This window comes from Rhyacophila brunnea, unplaced genomic scaffold (assembly GCF_057557595.1).
Source record: "Rhyacophila brunnea isolate RB1 unplaced genomic scaffold, BYU_Rbru_1.0 scaffold_9, whole genome shotgun sequence".
NCBI lineage: Eukaryota > Metazoa > Arthropoda > Insecta > Trichoptera > Rhyacophilidae > Rhyacophila > Rhyacophila brunnea.
In genome coordinates, this window is record NW_028233361.1 from 11696724 (window position 1) to 11714451 (window position 17728).

At 38.9% G+C, this 17728-nt stretch overlaps 1 protein-coding gene across 1 annotated transcript in view; it reads right to left on the reverse strand.

The window, feature by feature from the left end:
* The window catches only part of LOC147063266 (sorting nexin-14-like), a 33245-nt gene extending 29437 nt beyond the window's left edge, over window positions 1-3808 (reverse strand). Inside the window, exons 1-4 of the mRNA XM_085960060.1 lie at window positions 3601-3808; window positions 3293-3458; window positions 1307-1423; window positions 447-578 (exon numbers count right to left, since the gene is read on the reverse strand). Of these exons, the coding sequence (XP_085816186.1) occupies window positions 447-578; window positions 1307-1423; window positions 3293-3458; window positions 3601-3716 (531 nt within the window). The 5' untranslated portion in view covers window positions 3717-3808. The remainder of the gene's footprint in view (window positions 1-446; window positions 579-1306; window positions 1424-3292; window positions 3459-3600) is intronic.
* Window positions 3809-17728: the final 13920 nt, after the last annotated feature.

Genomic DNA, 17728 nt, shown 5'->3' on the forward strand with positions numbered 1-17728 from the left:
TATGAGTTAAATACTAGCAAAAGTGATAGCTGTTAATATAATCAAGCATGTCTTACACAGGATTCAAGCAAATAATATAGTTTTATATTTTATTCGAATTTAAATCAATATTCCGGTTCATTTTATTCATTTGTTCATTCAAACGAAATACAATACTATATTTACTATATTTGCTGAGTGCTGTATACGAAATAGTTGTCTATTTTTACAGTTGCCACATGCGTTTCCCAAGTCTACCACTATTTAGTGACAGTGCTACTTACGGTATGTTAATTCTAACGAAAAAATGGTGAGAAGGATGAGCTCAGAGTAAAGTGCACTCGCGTTGATATCTAAATAAAGTTCGAGTTCGAGATGACTTAGTTGATGCCCTAAAGGGCACATGACAACAGCTCAAATATCGAAAAAGATATCAAGTAACCGTGAAATAGTCAAGCAATATTTACCTTTAATGCTCTTTGTAATAAAGAACTGGAAGCGAACCGTAAAAGAAAACGAAGCTCGACAAGTAAACATTTTTCCTTTGTAAGCTTAGAATACCAATCAGTCACAAATGTTCTTAAGATTGTATTGTAAAACTGAAAAAAATAAAAAATTTATATTATTATTAGTTGTAGAAAAGTGAAATTTAAAAAAAAAAAGCTGAATTTGCCACTCGAAGTGGAGTATTGGCAGTGTCCTATAAAGTTGTGGGTTGGATGTTCAAATCCAGTGCCCGGCATATCCACATTGTCTGATCCAGAGATAGAATCTAATAAATTGGGTGAATAGTTAATAACTATTTCTGGATGGATGCCGATATGCCCCGTTTAAAAACGGAAATGGTAATGACATTTTTTCGATTAGAATAGTAGTTCAACAAATTAAATGTTTTATATTAGTATAAAGTAAAGTACATTGCATTTATGAATAGAACCTACAAACTGTTTAGTAAGCACACTTTGACTACAGCAGAGAACTGCAAGTTTTAAAATAAAATTTCATTCGCAATGAATTTAAAATATTAATAAATTTAATTTAATTTTAAATATTTCACACGTAAATTGTGAGAAATAAAAATATAAAACTTGGTATTGAATATGTTAAAATGTATGGAGACTGCAGAAACTACACGCAAATAGCGGGAAAATATTAACTCTGGTCACACAAAATCGAGTTCCACTGTATATGTCACTTATACCTGTTTAATTCTTTTGCATGTTAAATTTAATATACACAAGAATGTAGATTCTTTATTTAAAATACATGGCTTAGAAAAGACTCAGAATAATGATAGAAAATCATTTGATTTAAAAAATCAACTTACTTCTTCTATTGCTACATCAAGCTGCTTATGAACGTACAAGCCATTCCACGGCTCATGGTTTACATATTTGGAATGTCTTAAGCAACCATTCGTTTCACAGACATCGCAATTATTTATCTACAACACACCAAAGTAGATAAGTCTGTAAGTAGCTTCATACATTAGAAATTAAGAAGCACTAGAAATGAGATGTCGAAGAATTGTACAAATATTTGAGTCTCACTTCATTTTAAATATTTGTACATGTCTAAATAAGTAAGATAAATAAAATTGTACGTGAACATTTAATAACATTTATCATGGACCTGGGAGGTGAAGTGGGTTATGATTGCAATGGCGGCAAAAAATTTAATTCTTTTATAGTTTTCGTCCACCATTCGCTTATTTATCTATGAATGCTGTTATGCATTTCAATTAACATTGCACGCATTTAAAATATTGCTAGCCTGCGATGGCTGAGTGGCTTATGCGTCGGCTTATAAAGTCGTGCATCTCAGGTCTCATTCCTTGGTCTGGCAAATACACATATTGTTTTTCAAAATTGTGTTTGGAGTGTGAACCTAATTGGTTGAGCAAGTGGTTAACATCCATTTCTCATAAAAACAAATCTGGTAATACAAATCTCCACACTGTGGAGGCCCATATGATTTTATTAGGATCGGACATGGTCAAAGAAGAAAGAAAAGAATTACCGACAGATGGTGTTGGTTAATTTTTTTAAATTCATTACGCCCTGCCTGGCCCATACCATAATCTATCAAATATCTAAAAAAATGTATGGTTTAATTGCATAATTTTAGATATTTTATAGATAAACGAATATTTTTTGACTATTATCTACTATGGCTTAGATTAGGCAGGGTTTAATTGAATTTTAAAAACTAACAAACACTATCTACACATTAGTCTTAGTTCAATGAAAACAAATACTGGTGCTTTTTACTGGTTCTCCGTCATCGTAATCTGTCAGTCGCCATTTTGAATTTTAGCTATCTTTTTGTCATCGAATTATAGTACGCGGTCCAAGCCATTATAGTATTTCGGCAAAAATTATAGTACGTGTAGAGAAAATGAAAGTTTTTTGTTTGTCACAAACATAACGGAGAATTCGAGAAATTCCGATGTCCTACTTAATTATAACACCTCTTACGACCGAAAAATGCTAACACCGACCGCCGTCATTAACTGTCACGTTAGTTTTTTAGAGTAGGTATACAACGCAAAACCATGTCCATTGACTAAAATCGCACACTGAGATCTTATTTATGCTTTTTTTTATAGTACTTATTCCACTTTAATTAATATATTAGGACCGGTTTCGTCCGCCTCAGTGGGACATTTTCAACCAACGTTGAAAATGTCCCACTGAGGCGGACGAAACCGGTCCTAATATATTAATTAAAGTGGAATAAGTACTATAAAAAAATAGCATTTTTTTAATTGTGGTATTTTTGACGTACTATACTTTTTTAATAGTACGCGGACGAAAATGTAACTTTTCGGATAGTACGCGAATCAAAATGTACTATAATTATAGTTCGGTTGGCAACACTGCGCTCACTGACTGATGACAGCGGCCGGTGGCGGAGAAACAGTAAAAAGACCCCAAATACTTAAGTACGTTTGTGTGACAAAGTTTAATGTGCACTATTTATGTCGGATTTTGACAGCCTACGTCCATCCTTCACCACTAATGGGCGTCCTATCTAATTATCACAATAATTAGTAATTTTTACATCTTGAAATGCTTATCAACTTGGGTAAATTATTGATTGTCGGCTTTTATGTTTTTAAATCAAGGTATAAAATTAGAATAAGAATAAACTGTTTTATTAGTAAAAAAAATTATAAAAGCTCATGCGGGCATCTGCGGCACTATTCCCAAAGTTTCATATGCTTACACACGAAAGGTTAAAGGGCAAATATTGCCTAGATATTTTTTTTTGAAAACTACTTGTACGAGAATATATTATAAAATAATGGTACCTTTGGAGATTCGAAGACTTTGGAATTGTCTGCAGGGTCACTGTACCCGAAATAAACCAGAAGATATGAAATGACTTTTCCGATTTCATTGTTGAACTTCAGGATAAGATAACCTATCAGGAATCCACAAAAATAACTCGTAGTAATAATTATGGCGTTCATAAAACTGGAAAGAATTTGAATATATGTAAAAACGATTCAAATCTAACTTAATATATGTGTAATTACTAAAAAAAAAAAAACACAACCGGAATGCTATGTTGATGGGCAAAAAACAAGTCGAACAAGAGTACACATAAAACATTAACCTGGTAATCCAAATTATCCCAACTAACAACGTCAATACGCTGACAATTATCTTACAAGAAATCACATTTTTAATGTTTACTAAAAGCACACTGGTGTAATTATTAGTTTCTACCATTGTATAGTGAGAAAACTAGCTCCAAATTACTCGAATACATATTTGACACCTGTCATTGTCATTGTGAGCCATGTTTGGAAATTGGATACAGTGAAGTGTTGCCAACTGTATTGTACAAAAATATAGAAAATGCAGAAAATTGATAGATTTTCTCAAAATAAAAAATTAAAAGAAATAGCATCTCAAAGTCTCAAAACAATAAGTTATAATTCATTATATTCACAAGAAAAAAGATTTTTTTGGCTCTTTCTCAACCAGAAATTAAAAAAACCATTTGACTGATGGAACCAATGACTGGCAGTGTTTGGCGGAAACCGCCAGGGGCCCGATTTCCTAACTATCGTCTCGTGTGGCACCAGACGATAATAATTAGGAAATCGGGCTGCAGATAGTGGAATCATTGCGCCTCCAAAACAACTTGAGTAATTACGCAGATCTTTCATAGTTCGATTGAGTGCTTCCAATGCGCGTTTGTGCGCCATTGTGCATTCATCCCAGGTGATGATTTTACTTGCTACCAAAATTTTGGCCATTGGTGAGTAATTCGCAATATTGCATGTCGATTTTTCAGTCGTTTGAAGGTTTAACGGCAATTTCAACGCTGAATGAGCCGTTCGGCATCCTTCTAGCAACGTGGCCACTATCCCAGAAGAAGCAACTGCTACAGCAATATCGGATCTCGCACAAACAGTGACCAAAATCAATGATATGAGGAATGTCTTCCTACCTCCACCGGGCGCATCGAGGAAAAATAAGCCACAATTTTCATCATCAATTGCCTTCATTAACGTATCGTACACTTCCCTCTGGGGTTCAACATTGGTACATTCGTTCGAACTGGTTGGTTCAACGCATCTCGATCATATTCTCGTTAACGTTCCAATTCTCGATTGAAAGCGTCATTCATTCCACAATGTGGCGTTGGCATTCCTAACATGACTAACAAACTGCCACACATGAGGTAACACATTTCTTCGATCAAAAGCAAAGCCTGGTTATGTATCTCCTCATTCACCTCGAGATCGGGATTCCCTGAACTGACACGAATTCGATGAAAAATGTCTTCTGACATGTCATCCTTGTACTTGTTCCACAGTTCAGGTGGATTCGATGGGAAGCATGTCGAAATAATGATAGCAACTAATGTGCGTATCTGACTTAGAGATGCAGAAACAATAGATTCAGCGATTGTCATGTCCCAATGAGTATCGTTTTCAAGCAAATTGAGCTGTTGACATGCAGCATGAAATATTTGAGACACTACACCATTGACAGTTCGAAGTATTCAAATGATGTCGGCCCACGAACATTTACCAGTAACAACCGCAAATAGAAGCATTCGTCGTTCTTCGGATGAACTGTGTAAATGCTACCAAGAGCATAAGTAGGATGCACATCCGGATGATCAAGAACCGCATCTCCTTGCTTCCGACGTTGAAATTTCTTCAATGAAGCGTTCCAAGTGTAATAACGTGGCATCTCAGAGTAGAGCAACGTTCGTGCAAACGGATCGCTTTGGCAAATCGAAAAGAAACTGGCTAATGTTGTCGCTGGACGTGTTTCAGCACGTTGAGCAACATTCGATGCGTTGAAATAAACTCGTTGACCATTCTCCTGATGCACCAACAAATTTACAGCAGTGGGATGACGTTCATGAATGGGGAATGAGAAAATACGCCAAATCGCTTCATTGCAGCTCACATACCGACCAACTTGATAGTGCGTGATTTCATCGTTGGTATTGGGAGTTTGAACGCCAAAAACCATAATATCGCTGCCTTTGGTGTCATATTTGCAGATGTATTTGATGGACTTCACTGAATTGCAAAACTCAACGTTGCAATGCGCCTTGAATAGTTTGGAAAGAATTAGTGGCGAATACGGGACAATCCAAGTGTTGTCGACCACGATATCGTTTCCCTTCACTTTTGTTGTGATAGTTCCACCGTTATCATCGGGTGATCTACGCCGATACAGTGGATAACCATCGTTGGAAGTGACAGTCTCCGCCGTCAAATTTCGTGGATAACGATTGGAACACTTGCCGTCGACCATGCACGGTGATTGGGGTTGATGGCGCTACACGGTCCGTGAATCATGTTAGTAATTACAACATCATGCAGATCTGGATCGGTTTCAGGATCAGCACCGCGATTTCCTAACTCTCGTCTCGTGTGGCACCAGACGAGATGACGTAATTGTGTCGTCACGCTCGAGGCATGCCGACCGCGCACAGAATAACCATAGAAAATATTATTATGATACACCTATATGTGTATGGTGACAATGAATAGCGCCGCTGTCGGAGTAGCGTAATATTCTCGAGTGCTATTATCACTCCGGTAGTACGTCATAATGATGTCATATGACGTCATCTCGATCGGGAAGCTTGCACTCGCAAGTTCTAACATAGAGCCCCAGGAATCTCGGCACATATGATGTCATCTATTTGGTCTGGTCGAATTCTTTCAACTAACCAAATAAGAATGTGTGCATGCGGCAAGCCTCGTTTTTTTTTCCATTCAATCGAATACATCCAGCATCGAGTATCCCCAAAGACGCGATGCTTAACAACGTAGTTCATCAGCGACAGGATTTTTTGTTTGAAGACACGTGCGGTGATGTCGTGCCGATCACTTGATGTTTGTCCGGGGAGTAGCAGTTGAACAATTTCTATCCATTTCGAATTGCACGTAAAGGTGATGAATAGATCTGGACGACCGTAATGACGAAAATATGTCATTGCATCTTGCGCATATTCATGCATATGACGCGGGCTGCCAATATTGAAACTTCTCGAGGCCGAGACGTACAAAATAAAATTCATCGAAATTAGTCAGATAGTTCTCGAGATATCATAAAAAGCCATTCCATACGAAATGTATGAGAAAATGAATTTTCTTCATTTTTTTCCCCGTGATTTTTTTCCGATGTTTTAATAGTTATTCTGCCATTCGGGGCGGAGACAAATCCAACAAATCAAAGTTCATAAAAATCGGTCCAGCCGTTCTTGAGTTATAAATGGTGTAACTAACCCGTTTTATATATATATATTACAATATTTTGTCCATTTAACATAATATTATCAGAGAAGCCCTGCATATATAATATGAATATATTCATAAAAAAAATCGAATATTGATGGTACTGAGGACTCTTTCAGCCGGATAATGTGTCCACCTCTGATGAAATCATTTTCCAAGAAATGCTTCCCATACAGTAAATAATATTGAGATGGCACCCAGCTCTCCCGCCCGACTGCATCAATCCACAATTTCCGAAGAACTTCATATTTCAGAAATCTAAAATAATTTCATTTATATAACATTACAAAATTGCTACATATACTCCATTACATAATTCATATAAATGCAATTTTTTGTTTTGTATTCTTAAAAATATATTTAACTCTGAAATGAAATATAAAATCTATGCAAATAATGAATGTCATTAACTAGCACTAATTTTTACTTTGAAAAACACATCGAATATTTTGGGCTCAAAATAATATTATGAATACGGCCCTGGATTTTTCACAATAAGCAACCATTTGACGTTTGATGTAAAAGTTGTGAATTGTTATTGTAAAAGATCTTTTAGGAAAAACTATCAATGCATAAATAATTAATAGTATGCATATTGTTCTGAAATGCTGTTACTCATTTGTATTCTTCCATTAATAAACACTTTTTAGCCGAATAATAACGTAGAATAAATCACTCATTTGTCACTAAACGTAAAGAAAAATGTAATATTATTATTATATTATATACCTGTGAAAAGATACGCCGACATTTCTCCTGGCTTTGTTTCCTATTGCACTACCAGGAGACCGTGGTGTTTTACTTAAAACGTCGACGAAAATATCTCACTTCTTTCAAGATCGAGAGAATGAAAGGAGTTTTACCTACCATTAAAACTCTTATTATTCTTGTTGACTCTGAAGTCTCTTGAGATGTTGATCGTATTTTTTGCCTTAATGTGTTCTTCTGTGCTAGCCCCTTTTTATCCCCTTTTCTTCTCGATTATTTATTTCTCTGGTTGCTCATCTTGTTTTACCGGCTGGCAGGACTGACGCTTCTATCGTAGCGTGCTTTGTCTCTGGTTCTTTAATTTGATATGTCTCAAGGAAACCAGGTAGTCTGGACTTCAGAGTCAACAAGAATAATAAGAGTTTTAATGGTAGGTAAAACTCCTTTCATTATTCGCTATTGACTCTGAAGTCCCTTGAGATATCTATTTGTTATCACCTGGTAAAGCAAGATAGATCCTGCAAGATAAGGTGGATGAACCTAACATGAGAATTAGGTATAACAACTCCTTGCTTTTAGGCTCAGTGCACCGGGCTGAACAGAGAGGTCAACATATTTTGTTCCCCCGCTGTAGAAGTCTGTGTGTCTATCGGTCTCTGGTAAAATGTTTTAAAAGTAGCTTCTTGGCGCCAATTACCTCTCTGCAGGATGTCATCTATGGGGTAGTTCTCTAACCAATTTAGAGAGATGACTGCTGATCGAGTACTGCCTGGTGATTCCTGTACCCCTGTATCAGCGAGTACTGACTTCACCCAATTTCCGATGACTGCTCGAGTCGCAGGTTTTGGGGGGCCTCTTGACGAGATAAATAATGCCGGAATATTACCACCCTCTTCTCTTCTCTCATTGGAAACGCAGATAAGTTTTCGTAGCCAAAATACTGGATCGATGTTTTGGCAACTGGAAGCGCTTAATATCCATCCAGATTGGCGGTGCCTTGATGTGTCTGTCTTGGAACCAAACACTGGTCATATAATTATATGGTCGCCATTATCGACTAGGCCATTATCCGCTACACTGAGTAGGGTAAGGTCATGAACCCGTCGTCCCGATGCGAGTAATAATAATATAGCTGTTCTACGTGAAACTTCATATGGGTTGTATACTAGTGGTGTTGTTTTCTTGAGGTAGTCCACGATTATTCTTGGATCCCAAATCGGTGGTTTTGTAGGTCTAGTCTTGCGGGTGGATATGGTTTTTAACATATGACGCACTACTATGTTACTGCTGATGTCTTTACTGATCATAGGTTTGCAAAAAGTAGCTATGGCTGACTTATGTACAAGAATAGTGTTATATGAAAGACCTTCCTTATTGTATAAGTGATCCAGGCATCTAGCCACCTCAATCGGTTCGGGGGTATTATAGCTTATCGTGTTGGCCATGCACCATGTCTTCCATTTGTCCCATGCAGGTCTATAAGTCTTCAAAGTGGATGGTCGCCAGCCGGAAGTGAGAAGTGATCTGTCCTCTACCGACCAGCTAGAAACTAACTCTGCCCACCCAAAATTATCCATAACTGGAGTGATAGATCCCGGACTTGTGGAGGTGGATGGTTTGTCACCGTATCCATTAGAAATGACTCCAAGTGCGGGATCGGGTAGGGGGGTTCCAGTAATCTCTGCAGTAGGTCTGCGCTCCAAAAACACTTCTTCCACCATGGGGCCACTAGTAAATATTTTCCCCTTGCCATGTTCAGGTGTGCCAATACTTGTGGAATTAGATTCGGTGGCGGGAATATCCGGGCTAGTTTGAAGTCCCACTGTCAACTGAAGGCATCGTGGAACAGTGCAAGGGCATCGTTCGGATTTCGTGAGACATACGTTGCGACAACATGGGCTGTGTTGGACGCGAACAGGTCTACGTCTGGGAGTCCCCATCTTTGAAATAGGGGAGCTGTAGCCGCCATAACTAGGTGCCATTCTGGGATAATTTTGCTGCGTGAGAGATGGTCTGCCACGCAGTTGTATTTTCCTGGTAGGTATTGTGCAGTCAATGATATACTGGCCTGGTTAGCAATTTGCAGGATCTGTCGGCAAAGACTTAGTAGGATTGCAGACTTTGTGCCCCCTTCGTTGTTGATGTAGGCCACCACTGTTTTGTTGTCGGATTGTAGGAGTAATTCTGATCCCCTGAGCGTTTGCTCCCGGAGTTGTATGGCTGAGAGTACTGCATACAGCTCTTTTCGGTTGGAGTGCCACGTGGATTGGCATTTTGTACATGTACCTGATAGGTGGCACTCGTCTAACTGCGCTCCCCAGCCTGAATCGGCTGCGTCTGTGGTGAGGAAGTGATTGTAGGTTGCCCTGTAAATCTTTCATGAGGAGCCCACCGCTCGAATCCACCACATGATGTCCTCTCGAGCTTGTGGTGGAATCGATGTTGATTTTTGAGGGTGGCTCCTTGATAATTGAGCGCTCGTACGTTGTAGATGTCGGCAATGCAACCTCCCCTGTGGAGTGACGAAGGTTGCAAAGTTGAGTCGCCCGAGGAGGCGTTGGGCCTGCCTGAGCGACCAACTGCCTTTTTGGATCTGCAATTGCAGGTGGTGACAAAGTGATGTGCACTTCTCTGTTGATAGATATTTCCGATTGTTGTGAGTATCCACCCAAGAACTCCCGCTGTTGGCTTGGAATCAGACAAGATTTTTTCTTGTTGATTATCCAGCCTAGTGCCTGCATGAAATCTATCATATAAGTCAGTTTCGACAGAAGAATCTCTCTGGACTGATTTGCCATCAGAAAGTCGTTTAAGTAAGTGACGATTCTCATACCCTTTCCCCGGAGGTGTTCGGCCATCCAGTTTGTTAATGAGGCAAACAGTCTTGGTGCTGCCGACAGTCCGAACGGAAGGCACGTGAATTGAAGGAGTTCTCCTTGGTAAACTAGCCGAAGAAATCGGCGATGTTGTATAGCTATATGTACATGTAGGTACGCTTGGCTTAGGTCTATTTTTACTAACCAGTTTTCCCTTTGCAGGAATGTTGGGACCTTGAAATGGTGGAACAGTTTGAACGGCCTTGGTTGTAGGAAACCGCTTAGGCGTTTTAGGTTGAAGACGGGTCGTTGACTGCCGTCTTGCTTCCTTACTAGGAACCGGGTTGAGAGGAAGCTCGGAGATGGTTCTGCCAATTCCAATACTCCCGATTTCTTCAGTTCCGTGATTTGTGAAGTGATCTCCAGCGATTGTCGCGTTTGGAAATCCTTCTGGAATTGTACGGAAGGCATTATTAGAGGGGGTTTCTTTATAAACGGAATACGGGTTCCCGTTAATATTTTTAATAATGGTGGTGGTGCACCCTTGGCCTGCCAGATTTCCTGGAAATGCTGGAGGCGTCCCCCTTTGAATGTGGTAAGGGAGACCCCGTCACCTGCGTCTAGGGTAGGTGCCCCTCGCACCACCTCGGTTATCTCTGGGAAAACCTCGGTTGGATGGGCGTGGGCCTCTCGGCAAGCCACCCCTAACCTGGCCTGGTATCCTCCTCGTGTAGCCCTGCCTCCGAAAGGTGTCCTTGTGTCCACCTGACGAAGTGCTAGGTTGACTCTCCCTGCCCTGGTCAACCACTTTGGTGGTCTGATCGAAGACCTTCTCACGACTCCCACCTCTTTCTAGGAATACCGCCAGTTTATTTTTATTGAAGATATGTTCGGCGCTAGGTGGGATCTTATTAAGAGCCTCTCGGGTGAAGGTGTCTTTTATACCGGAGAGGAATTTCTTCCGCCTCGTCTGAACCAACTCTGCCCGTTTTCCACAAAGGATTCGGGTGACGTCCTCAGACACTTTGTTGAGTGCTGAAGAGGGCCCGAACTCCTTTACCACCGTCTCAAAGAGAGCCGTACCGATGGTGTGGTCGCTGACAGAGTCGACTACTCGCTGTAACGCGTCCCGAATATACTTTTTTTGAGCGAGCATCGCATTTTGGAGGCCGGTGATCGTACGCTCCATTAGATGTATCGTTTGCGATGAATGATCGTAGGGGCGTAACTCATCGTTGAGTCCCAACTCAACGAAAGACGGGGCCACCAAATATTGTTTTTGGGTTTCAGCGTAGCGAACCCCCGCCCAATTATCTGTGTCGAACAGTTGGAGCCTGGTAAGTTCCGCTACCCGAGCTTTGTCTGGCGTCGGAAAAGCAGGCTCCTGAACTATGACACTAAATACAGGCAACGGAAACCTGTTGGGTTTTTCTGCTGTTTCAGGTCTTGCGGGTGGCCGTAAAAAACTTACCGGAGAGTCGATGTTTACCGTCGGCCTCTGCGGAGTAGGCACCACTGCATGCAGACCCTGTTGGGTCAAGATTGAAAAATCTGTGATACCTTATTATCCAGTGACATTACTGTTGCCCTCAGTTCACCCACTGGATCGTCCAACAGCAATTCCGAGTCATTCGAGTCGGTTTCCATCGCTAGTCCCTCCGCGACGTTGCTGGATTCATTACGTTCCATGTTATTGCACAAATTTCACAATTTAACTGCACTTAAACGTTTGACAAAATTTTTTCGCTTCTTACGAGGGTGGGTCAATAAGTCCTTAGAAAAGCCGACAGGTGGCGCGACTAGTACTGTAAGCGGTTTGTTTTCATGCAGCGGCACTACCGATTCAGTATGCTGCGAAGTTTCAATCAGATTGGTCGGGTTGTTGTGTGTTTCTCGTACATTTAAAAAAAATAAATTGCTTGTTTACAAAAATGGAGAAAATTGAGTTTAGAGCTGTTATTAAACATTGTAATATAAAAGGGTTAACAGCAAAGTAAATAAAAAATGAGTTGGATTTAGTTCACGGCACATCTGCTCCTTCACTTGCAACTATTTATAACTGGTTAAATGAATTTAAACGTGGTCGTACATCAACAAAGGATGAACCACGCTCAGGACGTCCTGTAGAGGTGACTATACCAGAAATGATCAATAAAATCCACGATATGGTGTTAAGTGACCGAAGATTAAAGTTGAGTGAGATAATTGAGGTTACAGGGATCTCAAAAGGTAGCGTCATTTCTATTTTACATGACAAATTGGGCATGAAAAAAATTTCTGCAAGATGGGTGCCGCGTTTGCTCACAGTCGACAATAAACGCAATAGGGTGGTGGCCTCTAAAGCCCTGTTGTCACTCATGCAACGCAATCCGGATGAATTTTTTCGTCGCTTTGTGACTGTAGATGAAACATGGATACACCACTATACTCCCGAGACGAAAGAACAGTCAAAGCAGTGGATTGCGAAAGGCGAACCATGTCCAAAGAAGGCGAAAACCGTGAAATCAGCTGGTAAGGTTATGGCTACTGTATTTTGGGATGCACGTGGAATTATTTTCGTTGACTATTTGGAAAAAGGAAAAACAATAACAGGGGATTATTATGCATCTTTATTGGACCAGCTAAAAAACAAAATTGAAGAAAAACGGCCTCATTTAAATAGGAAAAAAATCTTCTTTCATCAGGACAGTGCCCGTGTTCACACATGTTTACGATCAATGGCTAAAATTGAAGAATCGAAGTTAGAATTGGTCGACCACCCACCGTATTCGCCAGATTTAGCCCCCAGTGACTTTTTCCTTTTCCCAAACTTAAAAAAATGGCTAAGTGGACAACGTTTTTTTTTCAAATGAAGAAGTCATCGATCGGACAAATGCTTATTTTGAGGACCTTCCGAAAACTTATTTTTCTGACGGTTTAAAAAAAATTGAGAAACGTCTAACCAAGTGTATTCAGCTCCAATGGGTCTATTCTATGCTTATCGACCGCTAAAGTGATAAAGTGAAAAATATTATCAAACTTAGGGTAGGTTTGTATCAAAATATTAGCACTTATTGTAACAATTACACGAAGCCGGTTTTTATTGTTGGAATAAGTGCTATATTTTAACAGCACCTATCTTGCTGCTGTTAAAATATCGCACTTATTGCAACAATAAAAACCGGCTTCGTGTAATTGTTACAATAAGTGCTAATATTTTGATACAAACCTACCCTAAGTTTGATACTATTTATCAATTTAGTGTTCGATAAGTATAGAATAGACCCACAAGGAGATTATGTTGAGAAATAAAAAAAAAATACAAAAATAAAAACTGTTTTAATGCTTTTTTCTAAGGAATTATTGACCCACCCTCGTAACAAAGGAATACAATCAACTAATTTAAGAACCAGAGACGAAGCACGCTACGATAGAAGCGTCAAACAAGATGAGCAACCAGAGAAATAAATAATCGAGAAGAAAAGGGGGTAAAAAAGGGCCAGCACAGAAGAACACAAGGCAAAAAATACGATCAACATCTCAAGAGATTTCAGAGTCAATAGCGAATAAAAACAATATTATACCTATCCGCTATGTTGCGCTACGCTATGTACCTACGAACTTGAAGCTAGCAGCTCCAGTACTTAATACCAACTGTCTTTCTCCGATTCGTATTTTTTCGTACGTAAATGATGGCATGTTCCCTCTCTAGTCTTCAATCTCTTTGATTCGTATCATTCAATCAGAATCAAACAAATCAAACTAAACCATAGACAATACACGTACAAATTGTATGAGTAGAACGTAGACCGGAAATGGTTTGAGATTTGACGTTTGGTTCTGTGTATCATTGAAAATCAATCCGTTCTCGGACCGTCAGAAATGGTTTGACATGAAACGTCCAACCAATTCAGACGGTTTATAGACTAATGACGATCTGTCAAACGTCAGCGTTTCCGTGGACATTCCACCAAATGGTCCCAAATCCAACAAATCCAACGGTGCCAATCGATTTGTTCAATTCAGGTTGAATGATACAAATCTATAATATGCAATATCCTAGAGTTTTTATGATAAATTTAAAGTTGTTTGAAATATGAAAAAAGCGCCAAAGCATGATTCACATTGAGGTGCATGTCACGGTGCTTGTCGCCTACTGTCACGGGCTGCCGCTACGGGAAAAAGTGTGTAATGTGGTTGTTCTTGGTGTTTAAAATGTTATCATACTGATGATCCCATCCCGTAGCACATTTTGAACCCTTTACTGCATAGTGTCGCAAATTTGCGACATTTCAAACTATTTCGATATAGCCAATGCCATCTGTGTAAATTATCAAATACTATCCTTTTTCGATGCCTAGAAAACTGTTTTACCATAAACATTCTACTTTACCAATTTTGTTTGGACATTTCAAGAAATAAAGCATTTCTGCATTATAGTCTCTGCATTTCTGCTTTGACAGTTGACGAATTCGTATGTACGCGAAAATCCGCATTTGTAAATAAATAAAAAAAAAATATACAGAAGATTGAAATTGGTTGAATAAAAATATCTACACATTAAATAAGGTGTGTGCATTAGTTTTTTATAATTGTTTTCATTTGGTTTTGTATTTTTTCATACTAAAATGTAAGATTTCCAAATGTCGTAAATCTTTGACACCACGCAGTAACATACAAAATTTAATGAAATTTTCGAAAAATATTTTTTTTATTATTTTTCCTACATTCACAAGGCATTTTGACACCAAGAAAAAATAAAAATTTTCAAAAAAAAAAAAATCATGCAGTAAAGGGTTAAGCCAGTTTTTCTCAAAGTGGTCGATAACGCCCCCTTGTGGAGCTGGAGGCTTTCAGGGGGGAAGTAGAAGGCTCAAAAAAAATTAGGGGCGTTAAGGAAATCTCAGTTAGAATAACTTATAGAACTGACAATAAACGAAGAATTAAAAATTAAATTCAAGAATGGCTACCAAGAATTTTGGCTGCAGAAGCGAATCTCTCAATTTGTACCCTGGATTATGGTCGGTTGTTCAACGATTTTTGATAGCATTCCCATCGTCGTATTTGTGTGAACGATATTAACAAATTCGTCGAAATGAGATTCATCCTTCACATTAGATAAATTAAAAAAAATCAAAGCCTTCTTTTCATGTTAATAAAAATACTTCTAAATGTGATTAAGTACGAGTTTTATTTCCTCTCATTGAAACATTCTTTGAACTAATAGGATATGGGTCACTCCCTATCTATCATATCCATATAATAATGCATGTATATGCAATAACTGTATTTAAGATAGGTACGCAACTTATGGCAATGTAATGAGGTAAGTTAAAAAATATGGGGGGCACTAGATTTTTAAAGCTCAAAGTGGGTGGTTGTCGAAATAAGTTTGAGAACCCGTGCGTGCTTTAAATTGTAAGGTTGGCAAAATCTGCCGTAACCAATAAAACAACAATTAGGGCACTTCACGTTGAACTGCACTGCATCGGCACCTGCATGACGTTTGAACGTTTTTATCATATTCCACAATATGTCTGCACTTTTCGAATGTCATGTCAAAATCACATTTTTTTGTTATTAGCGGTTGGCACTTTCTATGATAGTTTTCTATGAGAATGTTGTCTATTATCCATGGTCTGCAAGTTGGGTTCTATTAAAAATATTGTTTATGGATCTCATGTCAAACATAATTTTAACGTACGCACACGTAGAAACTGTTAAAATTAATTGAAATTAGCATGAATAATTAATAATAATTCAAATTACTAATGCATAGTACCTAGGCACTATTCATCAGTGTCATTCTTTAGTGATTCTATGGAGACCATATCCGTTCAAAATATTCTGCAAAATGACGAAACCATAGACTAAATTTTCTCCGCGACAGCGTAACAGTAGGCGACATGCACCGTGACATGCACCTCAATGTGGGTTGCGCTTAACTTTAATACCATACTCCGGGTGCGTATGTTGCAAACTATAATGTAAAATATTGCTAGGTTTAGAAAGAAAAACGCTAAGATGGCAACGCAGATTCAGTACCTACTGCCATCTTTTGCTAATTATAGTAGAAACAATGCGAGTACAAAGGTATAATAATTCTAGTATTTCTGAAAAAAAAAACTATAGTACAGAAACATTTTTAGTATGGATACATGCCTTTGTCTTGACCTCCCGGGCGGATGCGTAAAATAACTAAATATAAAAAATTACGAAAAATCGCACAGTTCTAACGAAAAATATAGTCACAAAAGTAGCGCGGCCGCCAAAGACTCCAGTCGGCCGCGAAGTGCGCGAACGGCGCTTCGGGAATGACAACCCGCGCCCCGCAATTTATTTTATTTTCTTTCGAATTTGGACAACCAGCATTCAAAGAATCAGTAGGCAAAGCATGTTCCATGTTTAATAATTTTAGCCGTCAGGGTTTTAGTATTTGCTTACTTTACGGTTGGTTTTAATAATTAAATAACTACACTGCTGTTATTTTTTTTACGATAATAAATATAGGTACCTACTACACAATTGTTTGAGCATCTTTTGAGTTATTTTACTTCGATTTGATTTAATTTCCTTATTTTCCTAAGGTTTTAAAGAAGGGTAGAGTAGAGCATAGTTTCTTAACCGGTGGTCCGCGAAGATTTTTGGGTGGGCCGCAAAAATAGTTACCTAGAAACCCAACATTTGAAGTGGGGTTGTATTATATTTCGACAATTGTTTCAAAAATAGTGTACATATAAATATTTATTATTTTATTCCAATGTTGATAGTCCGGCGGTCCCGGAATTTTTGCCATTCGAACGTGTGACCCATTATAAATATTTAGGTACATGGGACAATGAGAAATGGGACCAGTCTCACGAAATAAAACTAGAATTGAGATCGCAAGGAGTACCTTTCTCAAAATGAGAGGCCTCCTTAGCAATCGAGACCTTAACCTAAGTCTGAGACTGCGTATGGTGCGTTGTTATGTTCTCTCAATTCTTTTCTATGGTATGGAAGTATGGACGCTAAACCAAGAGATGTCACGGAGACTTGGAGCTTTCGAGATGTGGCTGTATAGACGCATCCTCAAAATTCCTTGGACTGACCGAGTGACAGAGTGACAAAATATGTTGAAGTTCTCAATCGAATGGGGAAGGACCGAGAAGTACCAAAACCAAGAAACTACAGTTGTACCTCGGCCACGTTATGAGAGGACAAAAGTATAGCATTCCCCAACTTGTCATTCAAGGAAAGGAAAGGGCGGCGCCGCATTTCGTGGCTTAAGAACCTCCGTGATTGGTACGAGTGCAGCTCCACTGAACTGTTCCGGGTAGCAGTCGACAAATCTAAGATCGCCTTGATGGTGGCCGACCTCCGCTAGGGGATGGCACAATAAGAAGAAAAAAGTTGTTTTTTTAATCAAATTAAAAAAATTTTTTTCGACCATGTCCGATCCTAATAGGATCATATGAGCGTAGTT